This window comes from Neltuma alba, unplaced genomic scaffold, assembly GCF_004799145.2.
Source record: "Neltuma alba isolate B1F8T4 unplaced genomic scaffold, ASM479914v2 tig00001827_pilon, whole genome shotgun sequence".
NCBI classification, from domain to species: Eukaryota; Viridiplantae; Streptophyta; class Magnoliopsida; order Fabales; family Fabaceae; genus Neltuma; species Neltuma alba.
In genome coordinates this window covers 42,409-66,007 of record NW_021632634.1, presented here as the reverse complement: position 1 = coordinate 66,007, position 23,599 = coordinate 42,409, and the positions used below count along the sequence as shown (strand labels likewise).

General features: G+C 36.5%; 3 protein-coding genes across 5 annotated transcripts; 1 reads left to right on the top strand and 2 right to left on the bottom strand.

The window, feature by feature from the left end:
- Window positions 1-3,022: 3,022 nt before the first annotated feature.
- Window positions 3,023-16,338, top strand: LOC114712355 (tubulin-folding cofactor D-like). 2 transcript variants are annotated; one of them, XM_028896876.1, is made up of 17 exons: window positions 3,023-3,323; window positions 3,534-4,081; window positions 4,411-4,513; window positions 4,766-4,942; window positions 5,849-6,037; window positions 7,686-7,802; window positions 8,006-8,110; window positions 9,352-9,522; window positions 9,604-9,819; window positions 10,705-10,903; window positions 11,227-11,432; window positions 11,541-11,762; window positions 11,846-12,421; window positions 12,506-12,751; window positions 14,229-14,273; window positions 15,431-15,616; window positions 15,824-16,338. In XM_028896876.1, exons 1-17 carry the CDS (start codon window positions 3,114-3,116, stop codon window positions 16,115-16,117), a joined length of 3,810 nt encoding a protein of 1,269 aa, XP_028752709.1. In that variant the 5' UTR covers window positions 3,023-3,113; the 3' UTR covers window positions 16,118-16,338. The 2 variants fall into 2 exon arrangements, with proteins under 2 accessions (XP_028752709.1, XP_028752717.1); XM_028896884.1 differs by lacking the exon at window positions 15,824-16,338 and having other exon boundaries at window positions 15,477-15,563.
- Window positions 16,339-17,442: 1,104 nt separating this feature from the next.
- On the bottom strand, window positions 17,443-18,635 carry LOC114712314 (uncharacterized). The gene has a single exon (XM_028896837.1). The coding sequence runs from the start codon at window positions 18,478-18,480 to the stop codon at window positions 17,443-17,445; it is 1,038 nt and encodes a 345-aa protein (XP_028752670.1). The 5' UTR covers window positions 18,481-18,635.
- Window positions 18,636-19,212: 577 nt separating this feature from the next.
- LOC114712382 (ycf3-interacting protein 1, chloroplastic) lies at window positions 19,213-23,390 on the bottom strand. 2 transcript variants are annotated; one of them, XM_028896917.1, is made up of 6 exons: window positions 23,014-23,390; window positions 22,845-22,889; window positions 22,258-22,371; window positions 21,988-22,068; window positions 19,749-19,913; window positions 19,213-19,540 (listed from the first exon to the last, which is right to left on the bottom strand). In XM_028896917.1, the coding sequence occupies exons 1-6, from the start codon at window positions 23,269-23,271 to the stop codon at window positions 19,538-19,540; spliced, it is 666 nt and encodes a 221-aa protein (XP_028752750.1). In that variant the 5' UTR covers window positions 23,272-23,390; the 3' UTR covers window positions 19,213-19,537. The 2 variants fall into 2 exon arrangements, with proteins under 2 accessions (XP_028752750.1, XP_028752746.1); XM_028896913.1 differs by having other exon boundaries at window positions 19,227-19,383.
- Window positions 23,391-23,599: the final 209 nt, after the last annotated feature.

Genomic DNA, 23,599 nt, shown 5'->3' with positions numbered 1-23,599 from the left:
AAAAGTCAAAATGTATCACGTTAAAGTCACAAGAGATTGTTTCTTTTCATTCAGTGAGCTGAGCGCGCGCTATCCATGGACAAAAATTATATACACTCCAGTTGTGGCCCAATATAGTTCTTCAATATTTACTATACTTAATGTGCGAGTAAAAGAAAATAAGCTAGCTCCAAAACACAGTTCGTTTAGCACAAACAATTGAAAGGTCCAATGGCAAGATGCACGGAAATATATTAAAAAATGGAAAGTAAAGCTCACAACAAGTTCAGGGCACCAACAAAGTTCAGCTTCCAAGTACCAAGACTGACAGCACAGACAAATCAACCTTTCCAAATAGCTCAAAAGAGGTAAACTTGCATCATTTTATTCACATAGGGCTTCAGCAATTATGGAAGCCAATTGAGACTATTCATGAGCCACATCTATAAATTTACAGGAAAACTTGATAAAGAATATGTTAAAATCAACTGGTGTGTCCCCCACGACCCACAGTGTGGGGACACTCTGGTTTTTAAGTCGTACGAGCTGCTCCGTTGGATCCAAGCAAAATTTGATGAATTTATAGCCGAACAGGGAGGAAGGTGAAAGCATCAGTTCAGAAATAAACAGAGAAACGAGTTGAATCAATTAACCAAAGCCAGAAACAGAAGGCCAAAGAACGGAGGGGAAAATGTTCTTTTTTTAATAAAATATTCTTTTCTTGATCTCAAAAATTAAAAACAATTTTCCGAAACAAGAAACCAGAGAGGACCATAATTTGTTTGCTACCAATGAACGAGGATGAAGGATCGTGTAATGGCCGTTCGCTGCTGGTATCTTGGTCGATTGCCTTAACTACAGCTTAAATTTACTGATTGCCTCAGCTCCGCCACATCTCCCTCAGTCCCTCTGGTTCGTCTTGTCCATGTACAGGAAGCTCTCCTTTCTCAACTTAATTCTCTGCCTTGCATTAGGTCTATATGGGGCTCTGAGTAGAATTGGAAACCGACCACTTTGGTGTAATAATCAAAGACTAGGCTCTATCAATACCGCCGTAGCCGCACAATGGTTAGATGAATCTGACGGTTTTATAATGTTAAATAAATTAATGAAATGAGAAAGAATCATGGCCGCTAATTTCTTCCAATCCTATCCGTTTAAAACTGTAACTTTTCTTGCCTTTTAAGTTTAGAGTCCTTCTCTTCAGCTTTAAAAAAAAAAAGTTTAGAGACCTTCTCCAACCGAAAAAAGAAAAGAAAAGTTGAGGGTCCTTCTCAGTTTTAAAGCGTTCAAGTAAGCCCGGGGTGAAACACAGATTAATTCGAATCTTTGGTATACTTGTTCCATTGGTTTGCGGTTCTAACAGTGAAGAGAGATGAGAATAACTGATTTAGATCACTTAAGCAGATTGTATCAGCAGATTCTGCATTTACTATTGAACATTGAGCAAGCAAGAAATCATCATCAGAAGAATCTTCAGAAAAAATGAAAACCACAAACCGAATTGCATACCTATAAGATACGAATGCTGGACTCTGAAGAAAACGACCGACAAAGGGAGGGGAGCGGACGACGAAGGAGGAAGGGCCGCGGAGGCAGTAGGTCAGCGGAGACTTAAACTCGTTGACTCCCCCTGAATGGTATTCTGCCGTCCCAACCACACCAGGATGTCAGGCTTATCGTGGAGGCAAGAGCGATGATTGAACGGGATTGGAGTGTACTGTGCAGAAATTCAGCAAATTCCGAGAGCCGCCAATAGGAGTGATGCAGGCCACAGATGCTCGAACGCAAGAGGGAAGGAAAACAGTGGGGGAAGCATTCTTTCGTATCGAGCAGAATTTTTGTAGAGGACTAACACTGAGATAAACGATACCATAGCAAAGTGATTTTCGTTGCCTTTTGGATTTAAGGAGAAGAATTGCTCAGCCAGTTTGAAAATGTCATATGATTGATCAAAAGCCAAATTGGGGCAATAGAAAATGTCAAAATGACTACTTCAGTCTACAAGGAGCTTCGTCCGAAACCTCATTTGATAATTTCATCACACCAAAAATCACAACTTTGCATATACAAGTTTCAAAATCAGACTACATAATTTATCAACACTTAGAGGAAGGACCTAATGAAGGCATAAGATGAAGAACAAGAATGAAGAACAGACACTTGCCTAAAAGAAGGCGGCAGCGGCGGCTGGAAGAGCAGGTGTCGACGGCGGCAACTGGAGGAGGAGATGTCGATGAGGACACGACTGAGGGCGGAGATGCGAAGCTAAAACGGCAAACCGAGGGGAACGCAAATTAGTTTGCCTATTTATCAGTTTTTGACATAGGATACGGTTTCTTTTTTTCTGGGCCAGTAACATGACACGGATACTTTTTGGGAAAATCCCCAAAAAAACAAAAGAATTATTAAATTTAAAATTTTAAATAAAAAATATTTATTTTTTTAAATGTAGTTATTTTTTATAAGCATACTAATTAATATTGATTTAAAATTTTAAAATCTAACAGTTATTTTTAAGAATTTTTTCTTTTTCTTTTCATATATATAGTTGATACCATCAATTTTTAAAAATGAAATAAGTGAGGGCGTAAATTGAATTTATTAGAAAAAATATATAGTTGGCAGGAAAAAAACAAAAAATATATCAAATATAAAAGTTTAGGTAGGTATTAATTTTTTCTCTATCTTTATTCGCTAATATAAAAACAAATTAACTAATTTAAATAGATTAAAAAATTAGTTATAATAAATATGTATTATTTTTTAAAAATATTTTTATTAATATAATATATCGACTAAAATTATTTTTTTACAAAAAATTTTAATAAAATAAATATAAAAAAGACTGATATTTTATATTTAAAATTAAAATAAAAATTAAATAAATTTTTATATTAAGAATCAGAATAATAATATTAAAAAATGATTTTTAATTGAATAATAAGTAGAAAACAGGCTGAATGAAAATTAAAAAAATATGCATTCAAAAAAAAAAAAAACAAATCAATGGATCTCAGAAAGAAATAGGAAAAAAAAAAAATCTACAAATTTGAATTTCCGGATCCCTGTAAAGATCATCGACTCTGGGAAGGCCTCGTTTCATCGACACAGGCGGGAACTGAATCAAGTTCATGGCGGCAGTAGCTGAAGAAGAGACAGTGAAGAAGGAGGAGGAATCGTTTGTTACCGTAAATCAAGAGGAGGATGAGTATGATTCCAAGGACAGGGTGCTGCAGAAGTACTTCCTTCAAGAATGGAACCTAGTCAAGTCCATTCTCGACGACATTGTTTCAAATGGCCAAGTCTCTGACCCTTCTTCAGTTCACAAAATCCGATCCATTGTACTCCTACTCTCCTTCTCTCCTTGTGCTTTTTGTTATGTTTTAATTTTGTTCAGTGGTTTTGTCTTTATTAATTAAATGTGAAGAGGGAAACATTAAACCTGTTTGTGATGACTATGGGCCTTTGGGTCTGGGGTTTCTGGCCTATGCACTTTTCTGTTTGTGAAATGCATGCTTCATTTTTGAGAAAGTCTTTCTCTCTATATGCAGTTGGATAAGTATCAGGAGCAGGGTCAGCTTCTAGAACCTTACCTGGAAAGCATTGTTTCCCCATTGATGTACATTGTTCGTTCTAGAACAATTGAACTTGGTGTAGATTCAGATGAAATTCTTGAAATAACCAAGCCAATATGCATCATTATCTATTCATTAGTTACAGTTTGTGGATACAAGACTGTGATCAAGTTTTTCCCTCATCAAGTTTCTGATCTAGAACTCGCCGTAGCTCTGTTGGAGAAGTGTCATCACACGAGTTCAGCAACATCATTGAGGCAGGAAAGCACAGGAGAGATGGAAGCTAAATGTGTGATGCTGTTGTGGCTTTATATACTTGTATTAGTTCCTTTTGACATCTCCACTGTGGACACCAGTATTGCCAACAATACCAAGCTCAACGATCTTGAGCTCGCCCCTCTTGTGTTGAGAATTTTAGGGTTTTGTAAGGATTACCTCTCAACTGCGGGGCCTATGCGCACTATGGCTGGACTAGTGCTCTCTAGGCTTCTAACACGTCCAGATATGACCAAGGCTTTTACCAGGTATGTAGAACTTTGTTTCTTTACTAATAATGATATAGAGTGTCTTTCATATGCAATAGCCTGGAATTTCAATGCACCGACCATCTTGGCATGTACCTTGGTGTTCCACTGCTTCACAACAGAGTTACCAAGGATACTTATAAATGCGTATAGGAAAAGATACAGAACAGGCTCTCGGGTTGGAAAGCAAAGGCCCTTTCCCTTGCTGGTTGAATAATGATATAGAGTGAAGAATCATTTCAGTTTCTTTTCTTTTTTTTTGTTTTTTGTTTAATAAAAAAAAGAATCATTTCGGTTTCTGCATAAACTAGTTTTTCTGATGTCTTCAGGTTTGTTGAGTGGACACATGAAGTGTTGTCTTCTGTCACGGAGGATGTCTTTCATCACTTCCAATTACTTGGTGCTGTTGAATCACTGGCCACCATTTTTAAGGTTCTGTTTTCGTTATTTTCATCTACACTCTCAGATGCAAATATTTTCCTTGTTTTGGTTATAAATATTCACGCAAATGGATTCTCTTTCTTTTAGGTACGGATGTGGGGAAAAGTTTCATGATATGCATCTAACCAATAGAAAGATTGGCTATCTAGGATATTTAGTTTTGCTTTTATGAAAGTGGTCATTTGGAAAATTGCTCTGTTAACATCATCTCTTCTACCTCTTGCGGCATCTATTTGTATGCAGGCTGGTAGTCGTAAACTCTTGCTTGATGTAATTCCTGTTGTTTGGAATGACACTTCGACACTATACAAGTCCTCAACTGCAGCACGAAGTCCTTTGCTTCGCAAGTATCTGATGAAGCTAACTCAGCGAATTGGGCTTACTGCCCTTCCTCATCGTTTGCCTTCATGGCGTTATGTGGTCAGTCTTTTTCTTTTACAATCTTTGATGTGATCTCACATCTTATCAGCTATATGTAGTTCTGTAACTGGCAAAAATGGATGTTTAGACTAGGGGATTTTGATAAGAAACTTTGGGAGAGCTTGCCCAAAAAGATAGCTCATGATGTTGGAGAGCACAAAGTCTCTGTAACACCAAGTCAAAATGGCAATGCTTCTGATGTGGAACTCAAATTCTACACCTTGCTATGGATTCAACGAATTCATTATTTGGAGCCAGACTTTATGAGGTTGATACTTAGATCTTAGATTTGTCCCATTAAAAAATGAAGCAGCTACTAGGAATGAATTGCTTTTTTGTCATGTTAAAAATAATAAAAATACAGAAACAGATCCAATTAACTGTTTATTATTGTTGTTGTTGTTATTGTTATTATTTATTTTTGGATAAGAAGGCAAGTGCTAAGCTTGAAGGAAAGAACAAAAGGTTACAACAAATCCAAACTAAAAAACTAAGCACTAATAAGTTAAATCATTCAGCAGAAGGCTCCTGCAATACTCAGGAGGGCGGACCAGATGAGTCCAGTTGCATTTGACTTATGCTTTCTTTGCAAGGATGTCAGCACTGTTGTTTATTATTTAAATATTTAAATTATTAGAATGAAGTTGTATGATCCTCCCACAAAAGGCAATGGTCTCGTTGATATGTACTCCAGAGTTCATTCTTATACCTGTTCCAATGGTTTCAACTTCTCTGATGATTTTTTTCCCCTCTTACAAATATAATTTTTGGTATTTTAATATTATTTATCTTTCTTTTTTTTAAAAAAAAAAAGTTCTAGTCCATTTCATTCTTTTGCTGAAGACTTTTCTAGGAGCTAATTGATTGGCACCATTTTCTAGTTTTAACTGTATGCCTATCATGCAGGGAAGAAGCACCTCTATAAATGTTGCTTTGAATAAAACCGGTCAAATTGACCAGGGCAATTATGTTGTGAATGATGGCTCCTCTAACATAACCCAAGCTATAGATGTGGCACAAGATGAAGAAGACATGGATGTTCCAGAAATTGTTGAGGAGATCATTGAGATGTTGCTATCTGGTTTGAGGGATATGGTATGTCCAAAGGGTGAGATTCTTATTGATAATTTTGTTTTTCTCTTTCATGCTAAAATTTGCTAAGATGGGGAGAAGTCTGGTGTTGTCTAGAAGTAAGCCAATGGTGATTTCTTTGAAAGTAAGCCTTTTGGAAAATATTTTGTATAAACCATGTATCTTATTGGAAGTTGGATTAACTATATTAATGTTATTTTTCGTATAAGCCATTCATGAACATGGTTGATGTATTCAAAAGAAAAAAAGAAGAAGAAGAAAACGCATGCATCTTTGCAGATTATGTGCCATTGATCTGCAAACAGTATGGTCCTTTTGAGCTTGATGTGGATAAGGCACAAGCCCAGCATAGCTGTTGCTAAAATTTCATCTACTTAGGACATTGAGGGCTGCATGTGGATAAGGCACATGCCTGGCATAGCTGTTGCGAAAATTTCATCTACTAAGGACATTGAGGGCGCAAGTTCTAACTCCTTCTGATATTATGTCAACAAATCAATAATCTTGAAAGGATTAAGATGTTAGAGGTATGATGGGAGTGTAATTTACTTATTGAAGCCTATGCTCAAGTTATCAAAATAATTCTTGGTCCCTTGCTTAGCAAACCTCATCTCTTAGGGTTAACACTACAAATCATGCTAGCGTTCAATTGACATGATGTTGTGGTTTGATCCTTATTTCTTTTCTTATAATTCTTATATTTTAGTTAAAGAAGTTTTTAGTTTTTAGTTGAAGATAATGTATTTAATAATGCACTTTATCAATTTACCTGTAAGCTTACCCATGATGTTGTATGATGGGCACCCAGGTATGGTAGGGAACCTTTTCCCATATGTTAGATACTGGGATGAGAGCACTAGTCATTTAAGCACCCCATGTAGCATTCCCACGCTACTTAATGGTCAATGACTTAGTTCTTAGATTTATATCAATTGGCCCACCTTGGGAGAGACAAGATCCCAATGGCTAAGCTTTGTGACACTTTGCTTGGCGACACATACTTGACTCTATCACCAGTTCGAACCCTCCTTCGGCAGTCCCTTCTTGAGTTGTTGACACTAGCTTTGATTACAGTTGATGGGCATCCAAGTGAGGTGGGGGATTCTCTTTCAAAAGCTAGCTATTGAGGCAGGAAAAGTGCCCTACTTAAAATATGTGATAGAGTATTTTATACTACTCTATGTGAAACTTAGACATCGTTTACTATCTTAGTCTTCATTATAGTGCTTTAAAGCAATAACTAATGATCTCTTGCTTGACAGCTTATGCATTTACGTCAATGGATCTAATTATGCAAATAATTTAGTTAGACAAGAGAACAGAAAATCCTGCATGATGAACTTATTGTAGTAACTGGCAGTTTTACTTAATTTTATCTATCATTGACTTCTTTTCCTCCCTTGTTGTTTGTTTATTTGAAGTTGGTGTGTATGAGGTGTGTACTGATCTAAACACAAAACATTACTGGTGGCATACTGCTGTTTAGAAATAGCTTCTCTTTATCTGGTATCTTCTGGTGACTTTCAAAAGACAACCATAAGCTTCACATGGATTTGCATCTAATAGCAACTTAAGCTTTTTATATTTTCACTGTGTTTTAGTGTCTGATTAATTTTTTTTTTTTTTATCACTTGTTACTGCTGGATTTCAGGATACTGTTGTCCGTTGGTCTGCAGCAAAAGGCATAGGTCGCATAACTTCACGGTTGACATCTTCTCTTGCTGAGGACGTTTTATCATCTGTTTCTGAGTTGTTTTCACCTGGTGAGGTATGCATTGACGGTTGACCCTCCTTTGCTGACCGTTCCTATGCTAGTCATGGTAGTTAAATGGTTCCCATTTACATTTATCTCTGTATGGATGTACTCTATATGAATCCAACATCACTATGAGCGCTTGGCTGAATGTCACTATCAAATTTGACGAGGCACTGCTTCTTCTGCTGCTGCTCACAAGTAAATTTTTTCCCCAGGGTGATGGTTCATGGCATGGAGGTTGTCTAGCTTTGGCTGAACTTGCTCGTAGAGGCCTCCTCTTGCCTGCTTGTCTTTCCAAAGTTGTTCCTTTCATTGTGAAGGTGGTATTCCTGTTTGCTACGAGGATATGCTTAAGTGCAGAGATATTTGATTTGTTATTTTAAATTGCATTAGCTGCTTATAATTTTTTTATTTGTCAAAACACATGATCATGTTTTACCCAGAGGTCCAAGATTTAGAAGCTTGAATAGATGGCAACTTGCCCAGTAAATAACTAGTGCATATGGTGCCTAAAGGGGGGAAAAATGGTGCATATTATCATGGGAGAGGAAGATATGATGAAAATGAAAATAGATTGGACATGGTCCTAGATTGTTGATGTCGTTGCCAGTATTTATATTGATACTAAACCTGATATTGAAGATTTTGTGCTCATAACTTGAGTAATCTGATGAACAATGGGAGGGGTTACTCATGTCTGTGGCTCTTTGTTGGAAGCTAGTGGTTTTTGTGGCGTGGAAAACAGAAAAAATGTGAATGGAACTAAACTTTGGTGTTCCTGGAGGTAAATCTAATCAATCAGAATCCATGACCTGGAATTTCTCTTCTTTTTTTTTTTTTAATTGTTGTTATCCTGAATAATTCTTAATATATTTCTGGGTTTATTAGCCTTTAGTTCTGTTATCTTATTTTTCAAATTTAAGCCTTATATCCTGTTTTCTGCTCTTGATCTTTCTTGATTTTATTCTGCTTTTATTTCCTTTTATCCTGTTGCTGTTTTCACAGGATCTTGTGGTTAGTTTGTAGATTTTGTTCATGTATATGTGCTCCCCCCCCCCCCAATGTGATAAGAAGTATTTAGAGCCTATTTATCTGAAATTCTATATTTACTTTTTTAAAGGGAAATTGGGGTTAGGATTCATGGTGGGTGATACGTGTGCTTTAATACCATTTGTCTCAACATAGGAGCTCTAATCCTTTTTATGACTTTCATATGATTTTACATTGCGTCAGTACTGGTTGTTGTGAGGATTTACTATCTTCCTATTTGGTGTGATTTCCTCTCTTTACAAAACCTCTTTTTCTTTATCATTAACTAAAAAGAATGTCTTCGAATGGGATCTTTTAGTAAAAATTTATTTAATGAGTTGGTTGTTGATAGCCTTCTTATTGTTTGTGTTGTATCATTAACCAAAAAGAAGGTCTAATAAATCATTTTTGAGAGAGGACATTGATTTCTATTAATATTATTGACATTGCTAAATGCAAACTGAAGTTGAGTGCTTCTTTCAGATATACCTGCTATGAACTGATGGAAATAATGCGCAAAATTACTGTACAGGCCCTACATTATGATGTTCGTAGGGGTCCACATAGTGTTGGATCTCATGTACGTGATGCTGCTGCGTATGTGTGTTGGGCATTTGGACGGGCATATTATCATGAGGAAATGAAAAATATCTTAGAACAACTTGCCCCCCACCTCCTAACAGTGGCATGCTATGACCGTGAGGTGCCCTTTCCATCAAATGAGTTATTTTTAAATGCTAAATGCATGAATTGTCATCTGAGTAGATTTGCTAATGATGCTTAGGTTAACTGCAGAAGAGCAGCAGCAGCTGCTTTTCAGGAGAATGTTGGAAGGCAAGGGAATTATCCGCATGGCATTGACATAGTTAATACTGCAGATTATTTTTCACTTGCTTCCCGAGTAAACTCTTATCTTGATGTTGCTGTCTTCATTGCTAAGTTCGAAGGATATCTTTTCCCATTCGTGGATGACCTACTTGATAGAAAAATCTGTCACTGGGTATGCTCAAATTTAATCTCTCCTTCTCTCTCTCTAGTTTTTTCTTAGCTATATCTTTATTAAGTGTTGATGGAGTGTTTAGTTTCTTTTTCTACAAAATGAAACTTTATCTGCCAAACATTGTGCTCACTTTTTAAACATAGCCTCTGCATTATTGTTTGCTTGCTAAGAAAAGCTATAAATCAATCTAGCCTGATCCTTTTGCTGAGCTGCACTTTGTGGTGCAAAGGAATCAGTGACATCTCAAAGTTGAGACGGGATAAGCCCAAGAAACCAACCGCAAAAATGATGTTGTACGGATATCTCAGCATTATTGAAGGAATACTCAGGCTTCTATATAACTTCAGTTTTATCAGGATTTGCTGAAGACATGAAATATTCTAATTTCCTTAATTTGTTTTTTTTTATTTCTCCTTTTCCTAAGTATGTGAACTGGCTCCCCCTCCCCCTCCTCGTTGGTTTTGTCATATGAAAATCTTTGGTTGTTTGTGCATGTGATGTCCAAAATTGGTTTTTGTCTAATAATGATATTGCGAATATTTATATGCATGTTTGTTGCTAATATGATTTTATTCAGGTCTGGAGTCATGTGACCAGTGTTATTTCTACCTCCTATTAGTACTTCTTCTCCTCTAAAGTGGTTTCTTTTACTTCTAGCAGCTGAAAATGAATAATATCTTGATATGCAATTTTACTAGTTTATTGTTTGTTTTTGCTAGTCTGAATTGTAAGTTTAAACAGTATATCCTAAGGACTAAATTAAGGTCGCATTGTTGTCCTTCTTACTGTTTCCACAGCACCAGGAACTTTGTTATTGGTGTCTCTGTTTGCTCAATTTTCTTGAGTGGTACTTTTTAGTAATACTTTTTGGAATTATATATTCAGGATAAAGGATTGCGAGAACTTGCCGCGGAGGCCCTTTCTTCTCTCGTAAAATATGATCCTGAGTATTTCGCAAATGTGGTCATGGAAAAGTTAATTCCTTGCACTCTTTCATCTGATCTGTGCATGCGCCATGGTGCAACATTAGCAACCGGTGAAGTTGTTTTAGCACTACATAAATGCAATTACACTCTTTCCTCAGGTCACACATTCTTCTTTAAACTTATGATCCAACTATTCTTAATAGATGCAAATCATATTTCTTTTAAATAAGCAAAATAGAAATCTTACATATAGATGTGATTACAAAATCTTAATCTATAAATTTCAGTTAATGATGACTCCTTAATGGATGATCTCATGATTAATCTCTTACTCTTTCTATTGAGGAATCCTTATAACATTCATATGTTCTTTGCATTTTCATACTTCCATTATCAGTTATCCTAGAATTTTCATCTTCTGTTAGGTAACTAATTTCAAAACATGTTGACAGACCTCAACGCTTTGAACTCTTCATGACAGATAAGCAGAAAACCCTTGCTGGTGTAGTTCCATCGATTGAGAAAGCACGACTTTATCGTGGAAAAGGAGGGGAGATAATGCGGGCAGCTGTTTCTCGGTTCATTGAATGCATCTCTGTATTTAACATAACATTAACAGAAAAGATAAAAAAAAGCTTGCTTGACACCCTGAATGAGAACTTGAGACATCCTAACTCTCAGATACAGGTTTCATTCTTTTAAAACAAGAGTTATATATATCTGTTTATTTCTTTCTTTATTTCATTGGGATATTCCATTTAAGGCCCTGAATCAAAATTGTGTTTTGATGAACAGAATGCTGCTGTTAAGGCCCTGAAATACTTTGTCCAAGCATATCTGCTTGTTGATGATAAAGTCATGGGTGATGTTATATCAAAGTACCTCAATATGTTGAATGATCCAAATGTTGCTGCAAGAAGAGGATCTGCTCTGGCAATAGGTGTTTTGCCATTCAAATTTTTAGCCAGTAGGTGGAGAAATGTGCTTTTGAAGCTCTGTAGCTGCTGTACGATTGAGGTGCATTTTCACTGCTACTGATTTTACATATTATGTTGTTATGTTAGTTAGATGGCTGTTAAAATGATTTTGTTTTAATGCAGGAAAAACCTGAAGATAGGGATGCTGAAGCACGTGTAAATGCTGTTAAAGGGCTTGTAGCTGTATGTGAAACATTAATTAAGGGAAGAACAGATTCTGTTACCTCTCTCATGGAGGAGGGGGACTTCTCTCTGTTTCTTTTGATAAAGAATGAAGTGATGATGACTTTGTTTAAAGCTCTAGATGACTATTCTGTTGATAACAGAGGTGATGTGGGCTCTTGGGTTCGTGAGGCTGCATTAGATGGACTTGAGAAATGTACATACATGCTCTGTAAGAGAGACTTGGCTTGTTTGAGCGCAAGACCAGGAAAAACTTCTACTGAATCTGTAAAGCAGCAGTTAACTAATGACATTGTCAAGAACAATCAATATTTTCCATTGTTTGATGAAAACCTTGCTACCTGTTTGATTGGAGGAATTGTTAAGCAAGCTGTGGAGAAGATGGATAAGCTAAGAGAAGCAGCTGCAAATGTTCTTTACAGAATTTTGTACAACCAGATGGTTTATATTCCTCATATTCCTTTTAGGGATAAGCTTGAAGAAATTGTTCCTAAAGAAGCAGATGCGAAATGGATGGTTAGTGATGAGATTGTTTTATCAATTCATGAGACGGGTAGAATAGCTTTTTTCTTCATTGAAAGATGAATTGTTTCCTTGCAGGTCCCCACCTACTCATATCCGCGCTTTGTACAGTTGCTTCAAGTTGGTTGTTATAGTAGACATTTGCTATCAGGTTTAGTTATATCAATAGGTGGGTTACAAGATTCTTTGAAGAGGGTGTCACTCTCCGCACTGTTAGATTATCTACAAGGGTCAATAACCAGGGAGTGCATGTTTTCTGGTGACATTCTGTGGATTCTTCAACAATACAAGAAACATGACAGGGTTATAATACCCACTCTGAAGGTAATTAGCTTTCATCAAGCTTTTATTTTCATGTAGCTTTCAGTTACACTGATTCATGAATGAGAAATTGGCTGGTTGTTCAGGCATTTGGTTCCAAAAATTATGATAGTAGGTACTCTGCTGTTTGGTTCTGTGTAACAAGTTTTCCAATAGAAAAATCTTGAAAATGTGTTGCTCGAGGAGAGTAAGGGTCTAGAAGTCCTTTCAGTGTTTTAAAGTTCTATTAATTGTTGAAGTTTGAATTTCGGATGGCCTGATCAATGTTTGTCATTTGTTGTCTGTTGCTTGAGCCCATTATAGTTGGATTTTGCTCTTATGCAAGCAGTTGTTAGTTTATGTAAATTTGTTGACTGGTTGAGGTCATACTACAAATTGTGGTTTATTGAACAACTTAGTGATTGTTCAACGGTCTTTCTGCAAATTGTGGTTCTTTGAATTCTTTTAAAAGTTCATTGCAAGTCCCTTATGAGTTCATAAAACTGTTGAATTTAGAAGTTGTACGTGAAATTTATTCGGCTGCAAGGCAATGCCAATTAAAATTCTTCTGGTGATTGACTCTTAGCTGGTTAATTTTCAGCTTGAGGTTTGATATTAAAAACCTATCAAAACTATATTTAAGTATTACATAGTGCTTAATGATCATGGATACTATTATCCTCATAGATGATAATATTTGGTTTCTTTCTCTATAGATCAGGATGTCAGTCTTGTAATTTATCACTGTTTTGTGTGTTTATGCTTTTCTTCAATGATATTAGAATAGCAGATGGAAGCTTTCGTTATTCACCTTCATGTTTGTCATGTCCCTGTTTATCAAGCCTTCCTCTTCATTTGTCTATTAATTGCTGTGAATCACAACATCATCAACATTAAAAAAGATTTTATTTTTTCTATATTACTTTTTCATCTTTTGCTGATGACTCGTTCTGGATGGAAAATAATGTTTTTTATTGCTTAAATTTATTCTCCTAGGCTACACTCTGGCCTGGCGTATTGTCATTCTTTTTGTTGTTAGTAGGTGAAAATCATATTCTTGGGATAAAGCCTGGATATCTTGTCCCCAGAAAAACTTATAAGATAATACCTTTTATGGTTCACTTTTAGTCCTAAATGTTGTATTAATTAGTGGGTTTTACACTGGGATGTTTGTAGGTTGCTCTTGACTTGCAAAAATTCAAAATTTAGATTGCAACATAGATGCTAAAGTTCTAGAATTGGTTTTCTATGCCTTTTTGGGTGAGTTTAGGGATTTGGAATTTTAGAATGAAGTTAATGATAAGCTGGGTCTCAGGCATTCTTTTAGGCGAATAATTATAGTCAGACTTTGTGAAACTAGTAGAACCAGAACCCTAACTTTCTTCTACAATAAATCAGAACTCTAACTATATAATGAGCATCTGCTGCGTTCTTCTTCAATGCGATTGCTTCGAGCATTCACTTTAAAGTCCTGATATATTGATAATTTTCTGCATTTCAGACCATTGAGATCCTGTTCAGCAAAAAGATATTCCTTAATTTGGAGGTTAGTTTGGCTTTCCTGTTTTCAGTCTATCATGCTGGTTGGAGCTATAAAATCCTTTGTCCATCTTTTGTCTCTACGGATTACCCTTGATGGTTAAGTAATTCTTCATATCTCCATGTGTTTGTCGCAGCTTGTGCGTTAATTAATGGGATAGAATTTGTGAAGAGAAAGGAAGATGAAAATTGAAGTCCATTTGGTTTTTTCCTTTCCTGCTTTCATTTTCACTTGAAACATAAAACATGCATGATTTTAAAAATGGGATAAGCTTGTTGAAAAATGGAAACGGAAATGTCCAAAAGATTTCCATGTTTCCACTTAACAAAACGTGTAATTTAGGTAATTTTACAAGAAATTCACTCCCATTACACTTCAACCTTGTGACTCTGATCATCTACTGATGGTCAAACTGAAAATAAGTAAATGCATTGTCATTTAAGGTTTTTCAAATTGAAAATGGAGACCAACAAGTTTTTAGATTCATATGACAATTATTTTAAAATATTGGAAACTCGCACATGAAGTTAGATTTTAAAAAATGAAAAATAGAGAATGAAAGCTGGAAACGTATCCAGAACCCAAAGGCACTTTAAGGTTTCTAACGAATCCAGAGATATTAAGCCCATAACATGCCAGGTCCTGACCACTAATTTTGGCAGCATCTTGTGTTATCTTTGTCAGTAATGAATTTTGCATTGTCCAAAGGAAGGAATACTTCACGCTGGTTCCCTATGATAATCAGTATTGTCGTGTTCTTTTACAAATGTTTAAGTAATCTTTAATATCGTAGAACTGATTAATAATAAAGCTTCTTTTCAAGATCAAATTATGTAGACCGGGGCTGGAGTTGTGCTTGGAAGGGGAGGTGGATTCTAAGGGGGATTTTGTTTTTGTTTTGCCTTGCTTTTCTCATTAATGCTCATGGATAATATATGCTATTCTCTTAAATGGGTTTAATGCTAATTTTGTGAGATTCAAGTATTTTTGAGCGTGATTTAAGAGGACCAGGCTTTTTTATTTAACTTAATGTACAAAAGGAATCATGAGTCATTTATACTGTTTAGTAAAAACTGCTGAAAGCTTGAGGCTCTATTATTGAATTTTTTCACCTTGACAAATTTTTAGTGAGATTTTATTCAAGTGTAAGATTTTGTTTCCAGGCTTACATGACAACTTTTTGTGCTGGCGTTTTGGATTCGTTAGCAGTTGAATTAAAGGGATCAAAGGATTTCTCTAAGTTATATGCTGGTATTGCATTACTTGGTTATGTGGCTTCAGTGCCAGACCCGATCAATACTCGGGCGTTTTCTCATCTTCTGACCTTTCTTGGTCATCGGTTTCCCAAGGTAATTTTCAAACATTCATTTAATATGGCCTTTTATGGGTCTAAGTTATATACTGTTGTTGTACTTTGTTACATGTTAAGGTTAATATTACTCTCTTTTTCTACCAAAAACAGTTAAAAAATCTCGTAGCAGATTTGCTTAGAAAGCCAAGGTAGATAGATAGTAAGATTTCTTGCTCACCATTTTTTTTTTTCTTGGTCGAGGCAGATTCGAAAAGCTTCAGCGGAACAAGTTTACCTTGTCCTCCTACAAAATGAGAGTCTTGTGGGAGAAGACAAGATAGAGAAAGCTCTTGAAGTTGTTTCTGAGACTTGCTGGGACGGTGACATGGATACTGCAAAACATAAAAGAATAGAGTTGTGTGACTTCTTAGGTTTGGATGTGGGGCCAGTAAGCAAGAGTAGTGGTGATGGAGCATCGAGTAAAAGCAGCAACAAGAAGCAGGTAGATTTGGATGAAAATGCTTCGTATTCTTCCTTGGTTGATTCATCTGGCTTCTGATTTTTGTGATATATACCACCAAGTGTGTTTTTGTGTGTACATTGTTGCTTGCTAGGGTTTGATCATTAGTATTTACAGTTGACAAATGCCAACAATTTTGTTTCCTTCTCTGTTTGTTGTGTAAACCCGTCATGACCTTCAAGAGTAGCTATATTTTCATTGGATCAAAATAGTTTTTAACTTCTCATGAATTTACTTTGAAAAAGCAGAGTTAAACTCTATTGAATCTGGATGCTTTGAACGTGAATGAAAAACAGAACAAAGTTTACAATTTAGAACATAAATCAAATTATTCGCTATGCATCGCTCAAGAAACTAAACAATGATCAGAAAGCCAAGATGGGCATGAGAATAATGTTTAGAATTCAGAGCCCTACAACAAATGTCTAGTGCTTTGTTTTTTTTTTATTTTCCTGATAAAACCTTACAAGTTAACAAAAAGAGGGAGTGGGGGCGGGGGTTTTTCTTTTTCTTTTTTCTTTTTTTTTTTTGGGGGGGGGGGGGGGCAGAAAACCTAGGTAAGTACTGCCTAACATCGTATACTAGGACTTTGCACTCTAGTGGGGGGGATAAATGGCCAACCAAGAAGAGCCCCACACTTCTATTCAGGACAAGGGTCAAGCGATATGTACGGGGAGCAGAGATCAATAACTGGTTACACAAAGTGAAGCCTCTTCCGCATTCGGTATTTCCTCTAATATAGTGCGTATATGTGAAAAATGAAGAATGAAATAGAAAGTAAAATAACACATAACTCTGAAATTGCAAAATAACCATGCCATCCAATATTGAAAAAAAAAAAAACTCTTCTATTCCTATTTAAGAAAGAATTTTATCCTATTTGTAAGGCAGATACAGTATATATTTTGATTATTCATTTATTATTATATTGACTTTATTTTTATAGGATATAATATATATTAAATAGGAATAAAATTAAAAAAATATTGAATTTTAATATGAAGTTAATGAAATTTATGATTTTTTATGATCTATATAAAATATTGTGAAAACGGCTTATAAATAGTATGAGATGAGTTGATAATAAAGTAATCCCTTAATTGCATATAATTCAAACCAAACTAGAGAGAGAGAGAGAGAGAGAGAACAAAACAGCTTGCAATTCAAAAATTGCCTTACGCACGCCTCAAATCAAATGGAGAAGCCAAGAAAAACAAGGCTTTACATTGTAGAGCTAATGAGCTATCAATCCACCAGTACCACTAGCAAAAACCATAATGTACGTACGAATTCTTAAATCTCTGACCAAAATATCTGACTTGACCCTCAAACTAAAGTGATCTTCATTATTATCATTATTCTTCTCACGATGCGGTACTTTGGGCTTCCAAAAAGGCGTTAAATTCTTCTCTTGCCTTTCGCAATCGAGGAGTAACGCACGACGATGCAGGAGAAACCGGAGAAGACGGAGTCGAAAATCGAACATGGCGAGGCGACGCATCTGACTTTCTGCCGCCGCCGTTTCCTCTCGCGGTACCATTCTTGAGCACTCCTTTGATGTCCTTATTATCGAACACGAAAGCTGCCGCAACCGGCGAATGCGCATCCTCGCCGCCGGCGCCACATCTGATCAACTCCGACGGCAGATCGAAATAGGAACTAAGAGAGTCGTTTCCTTCCACCTGATCCAGTACTGGGTTTATGGCCCTGGGTGATGGAGCCCAGGAGCCACATTCAAACTTCTCCAAAGAAACTGTTCTTGATATTACACCATCAATACTCAAAGAATGTGATTCTTCCTTTTTAGGTCTCACTAGCTTAGCCTTTCCAAATCCTGGAATGTACAGACAACTGCATTTGAATCCTTTATCTGCAGGAGGAGGAGGATCAATGTTCTTGCGAGTAATAGCACTACTACTTCTCGGCGGACTGTCTTTCATGGCTTCAGGTTTCGTGAAGCTTCCATGGTGATGAATATTGGTGGTATCGTGTTTAATTACGGACCAAAGATCAAACTCATCTGAGGGTGGGCATGCTCTTCCTTCACCACACGACTTGCTCTTCTGTAAGCAAGATTCTGCAGGGCATGGGGGGGATTCTGGGCTATCAACATTGGATTTCTTCTTGGAAAGAACGGAGGCAAAGCGCGGCGAAGAGGCTGCAGAATTCGGTTGGCTGATGCTCAAGAACTTGGACTTCGGAGGCTGTAATGGTGGTGGAGAAGTAGCTACTTGTTGCTGTTTCAGGGACAAAGGATCCACTGCAATCTGCTTCTCTTGTTTTTGCAGGCTTTCTTTGATCATGGTTATAGCAGAATGATGAAGAAGATGATCCTCAGTTGTGAGTATGGTGGCGTGCTTTCTGATGATAGGAATGGTTGCATCAGAAATCTGTGGCGCCATGGGAATGGAGTTTGGGAGAAGAAAGGCGGCTGCAACACTATTTATAGAGAAGAGAAGGAGAAAGGGAAGTGCGTGCAAAGCACGTCCATGCACGTCTCAATTAATCGTGGTGATCATGTTCCTATCTCTAAAATATGTCTAATCATAATATGACTTTGTCCCAACGATGCCTTCACTGACGACTCATAAATAACAACTCTTTGTTAAAGAACTATAAATGTAAGTATTATTCCCCTATATAGAATAACAAAAAGGAATCTATGAGACTGTTCCTAGGAAAAATAAAAATAAAAATGTTAATTAGTTATAATAATGTATGAAGTAATAAAAACTGTTCAAATAAATGTTGCAAGTGGCAGTATCCTTATGCATTATTTAAATTGAGGATTCTTATTAGTTCTTTGCATCTCTTTGTAAAGAAAGGGGACGAGGAATTTTTTTCGTATCTAATAACATGAAAACTCTCATAAATAGAAGAATGTTGGTTTAATTCTAATAACATCAAGCCGTTAGTACCTTCTTTTCTAATTCAAAATATAAAAAAAACGAAATTTCTTATTGTTTAAGGAAAATATCTTTGGTTAACACACATAGTCAATCTTTATTAGCTAGTGAACAACAACTCGAATATAGTAATAATGGGCAGCGCATGCACATGATAAAATAATGATGAAGACGTCCATAGAGAAAAATAATGCCAAAGATAAAATATGAAGTGGCCGGCATCAAATAGAAATACCCAAACGTGGACATAAGATACGCTGATGATTTCCATTGATAACAACTCGTGTTCGTACATTGAATTAACAATTCCTACTGGAGAGAGTTGTAAAACAAAATCAAAACTACAGATATTCCTATAATTATGGGAAAAGCCGTCACCAAATATAGCGCTCCATAACCCTGCAGGATAAAGAACCTCCTCAGCAGAAAAGCTCAAATTCTTTGGGGAAAAGAAAATGATTCTACACTTAATAATGACATCTAGGAACTCCTTATGGTGCACCAACATATTTGGACTGTTCATAGCCCAGAAAGTCTTGTGTCCTCCCATTAATTACTGCATGTTCATAAGTCAAACAATATATTGTGAAGGAACAATCATGGAGTGTAGAATTAACTGCAAATTTTAAACAAATCTATGTTTGCACTAAACGTTACATGAATCTATACACACAGCATTGTAACCCACACCAATTATAGTTTATGACAGAGGTCAGGCAAACAGAAGAATAGCAAAATATATTGGAGGAAGACTAGAAACTGACCACAGCAGGGGGCACTTCTGCGTCATCACTTCCCGTAGTCTCTTCAATTTCAGCAGCTGAATCCCAATCAATATTCAGTCTCTTTGCAGCCTCTTTAGGATTGATTCCCGTGTCAGTCGCTCTTGCATACAGGGATTTGCCGGGCTTTGCCTTTGGGGCTTCGACCTAGACATTTTTTTCCCCACAGGGAAAAATACAGTAATTACTAATTACTAATTAACATCAATTGAATAAGAAACCTGAGGAAGAATTATCTTTATAATTCCAAGTCAGTCACCTATATATGATAGCCGCAAATATGTATTTCACGAGTAGTTACATCATTTGAGAGGCATCTGATTCAACATACTGACATATCTAAAAGTACAAGCAAGAGACCCAGCAAGCATGTGTTTTCTACATCTAAATTAGTTTGGTAACGTGGCCACTTTTTCTTTTTTTCTTTTTTTTCTTTTAAATAAAGTATTGTAATTGGTTATGGCAAACCGACTTTTTTTACTGCAAAGTGCAAATTAAACACGCCACATTCTCAACTTAATTTCTTCATAATGTTGACTAGGCTGGAAACACAAAAGAGAAATTGGCTGTACAAGTAACCCGACAAACAGGCCATGACCATGCCAAAGAAACATGCTGGGAAAAGTGCAAATGGGTGGACTAAATGCTTTTAAGGACTTTAGGGCAGCCTTGCCACCATCGTCTCCCAAGTTTGGCTCTTTCATGGGTGGTCTAACTGCTGGAAGTCGCCGAACGTAACATGGGCCTATATGTCATTTAATTATTTTTATTCTTTTTATTATTTTATTCAGCCTAGGACTTAGTCGCTGCTTTCTGTCACGATTCTATAACGTTCAACCTATATTAGATTCTCCTAGATCCTTCGCTACGTGGGCAGGCCTGTTGCCTAGGTATTTTTCTGCTAAACCTAATGAGTGAGGAGAGAATGATGCGGCTGCTCAATACAGTGGCAGTAAACTTAATTAACCATGAAAAACTCACATTGACTGCGAGAGTAAACCCACATACAGGCTTTCTGGCCAAAAAAAAAAACCCACATACAGGCCATGCTTCAAAACACATACCAAAAAAGGTGCAAATGGGTGGACCAGCAACCCTAAAAACGGGGGGACACCTTGCCATCCTCATCTCCCAAGTTTAGCTCTTGCCTCATTCTGCTGCTTCCAGATCCTTTAAGCTTGATTTGGAAAAGTAGTGTCTTCAATTCACTTAAAGAGTTTTACGTAGTAACATTAAGACAACATGATTCATTGAATTTTTTTTTTTTCCATCTGATTTTGTTAACTTGCTTGATGTTTATACAAGACCATTGGGTAGGAGCTCAATTTCCCTTTTGAACGGTATACGGTTTACATTATCACTGGAATCCTTGATTCAGGGGAGAGGATACTACAGTAAAGCAGGTGATAAGATGATTAATTCTAAGTTCATTTATTAGAATGCCTGAGCAAGAAAAAGCCAAGAAAATTTAAATGGTCATGCTAGGCTAAGGCTTTTATAGGGGGTTGTTAAAATTGTAAAATAGAAAATGTTCAAAAGGCCTTCGCAGTTCGCACATAGAAAGAAGAATGAAAAATGAGACCGACCAAGGAAACTTGACTCTTGAGACTTCAGATATAACTCATGCCAATTCAACACAGTTCTCAAATCTCAACTCAATTGCAATACTAGAAAGAAATATCTATGCTATCAAGGTAAGGTAGCAATGTCGGTGACTATGAGGCCATATTAAGATACACGGGCGTTGGTATCTTGAGAAGGTTTTATTTGGTAGGGACCCAATTTCCATCATTTAAAAAACTGTTGTACCGATGTACTACCTCCAATCCTTAATATAAGAGCTAGTTAACTAATTTGAATATATTAAAAAATTTGTTAAGTTAGTTATTTGTAATAAATAGATATTATCTTCCCTATAATATCCTTACTAATTATGTGTATTAGCTAGAATTACCATTTGATAGAACATTTAACATGTGTATCTATTATAAAGACTATTTGGAAAAAATAGATAAATATAAGAGACAAAGTAGATTGGGATCTTATATTTAAGACTAAATTGAATGTCAAACTAGCTTTTATATTAAAGACCGAAAGTAGTATTTTAAAAGACATTGGAAACATTAACCACCTCCATTTCACAGGACATTTTGGAGTGGCTATTATCACTTGTTTCAGTTTAAGCATGCCTTGTGTCCAAGAAAAGGAAGTGTCAGCAAACCTCTAAATTAGGCCATGAATTTAATTCCTCAGCTAGCATCTTGAGAGCAGCTTTATCCTTTGGGATTTTTCCTTCGTTCACCTACCAAATAAATGGTCACACTATTAAACCTTACGGAGAAGTCAAGTAAATAAAATTATGACCATACTAGTAACAATGTGTTAATCAATGGTGTCAAGGTGGTTTAACACAATTACTTCCAGTAGAAAGCAGATCTACAAGTCCGGTTTCATAGTTGGACATAGCATAGCCATAGAAGGCCAAACTTACTTCTTCCAGAACAGCAACTAGATCATCCCTTGTTGGGGCATCAGGATCTTCAATGCCAAGCAATCTTCTTCTCTCAACTTCTCTGGGGTCCTCAATCATTATTGTTAATTTAACCTATATATAGCAAAAAGAATCGCTGGATCATTATCGGCAAGGTCATAAAGACTATATAATTTGGGGCGCAATGGGTAGTAAGCAAAAATAAAGTTTGGAGTAAAAAAACAGGCCGAAACAGCATAATCGACCAAAAAACGTGGGAAAACTGAGGCCCTCCTCTGAAGGAACATGATGGAAATAAAAGCTTCTTAGACTATATCTTTTATATTTTAAAATTAAATTCTTTTGTTCTCCCATTTCATCTCGTCTTTACTCAAGACACGTGCAAATCATAAGTAATTAAGCCATAAAGTAATGAGAATCTAAGCCAATCAAGAGGCAGCACACATGATAGAAGCCTCTATCCATTCCCCTGCCCCTTTTCCCACTCACTACTCCCAAGTTAAGATGCTTCCTTAGCAACCGAAACAAAGAAAATTGTTCAAAATGGTTACAGCATGAAGCTAAAGGAACAAAACAAGTTGAAGTACCTCACCGAAGAGCATGTCCCTGTTTTTCCTCAGTAGCTCCAGCACCTACAAGCGCGCACGGAAATGCAATTAAGAAGCGGGAAGCGATTTGAAAGATCGATCACAGAAGGATTAGTAGTAGAGGGAGAACAAATTTCAGAATTCACAATATGATAAGATGTATACATACCGTTTTGATTCGGTCGATGTATTGAAGGTCTTCAGGGGTTGGGTCGGCATCCTCATCCTGCTCAGACGAGACGCGCAGTTCAGTGTCTTCCTTGCCCACAAGGGGCACAACAAGGGTGGATGAGCGTTGGCGATAGCGGACGGCAAGGCTGTGCCTTGGGAATGCTCCATTGCGAAACGGAGTACGGTGGAGGAACGCTGGAAGACGAGAAGACGAAGACGAGAAAGAAAGCGAAAGCGGCAACAATTGGGATGCCATGTCTAAGAATGTTTGCCTGCTACTATCATCTTCGGTTGGTTCCTGCTTCTTCCGTCACCAATTTCTCAAAAAAGATTCGATAATCTAATACTCAACCATCTACACATCTGAGGTATCACCCGGCTGCACAGCCATTAGCCCCCATCTTATCTTGGCCTCTTGGCTCAAAAAATAATATGCTCCCAGTAAACTAAGATATTAAAGATAAATAATTTTTTTAACAGAGAATAACAAGAAAAGAAACTGAAAATTACAAATCCTAAATTAGGTTTGGTATTGTAATTTTATTTGATATTGATAAATCTGAATTTGTAAATGATAACAAATT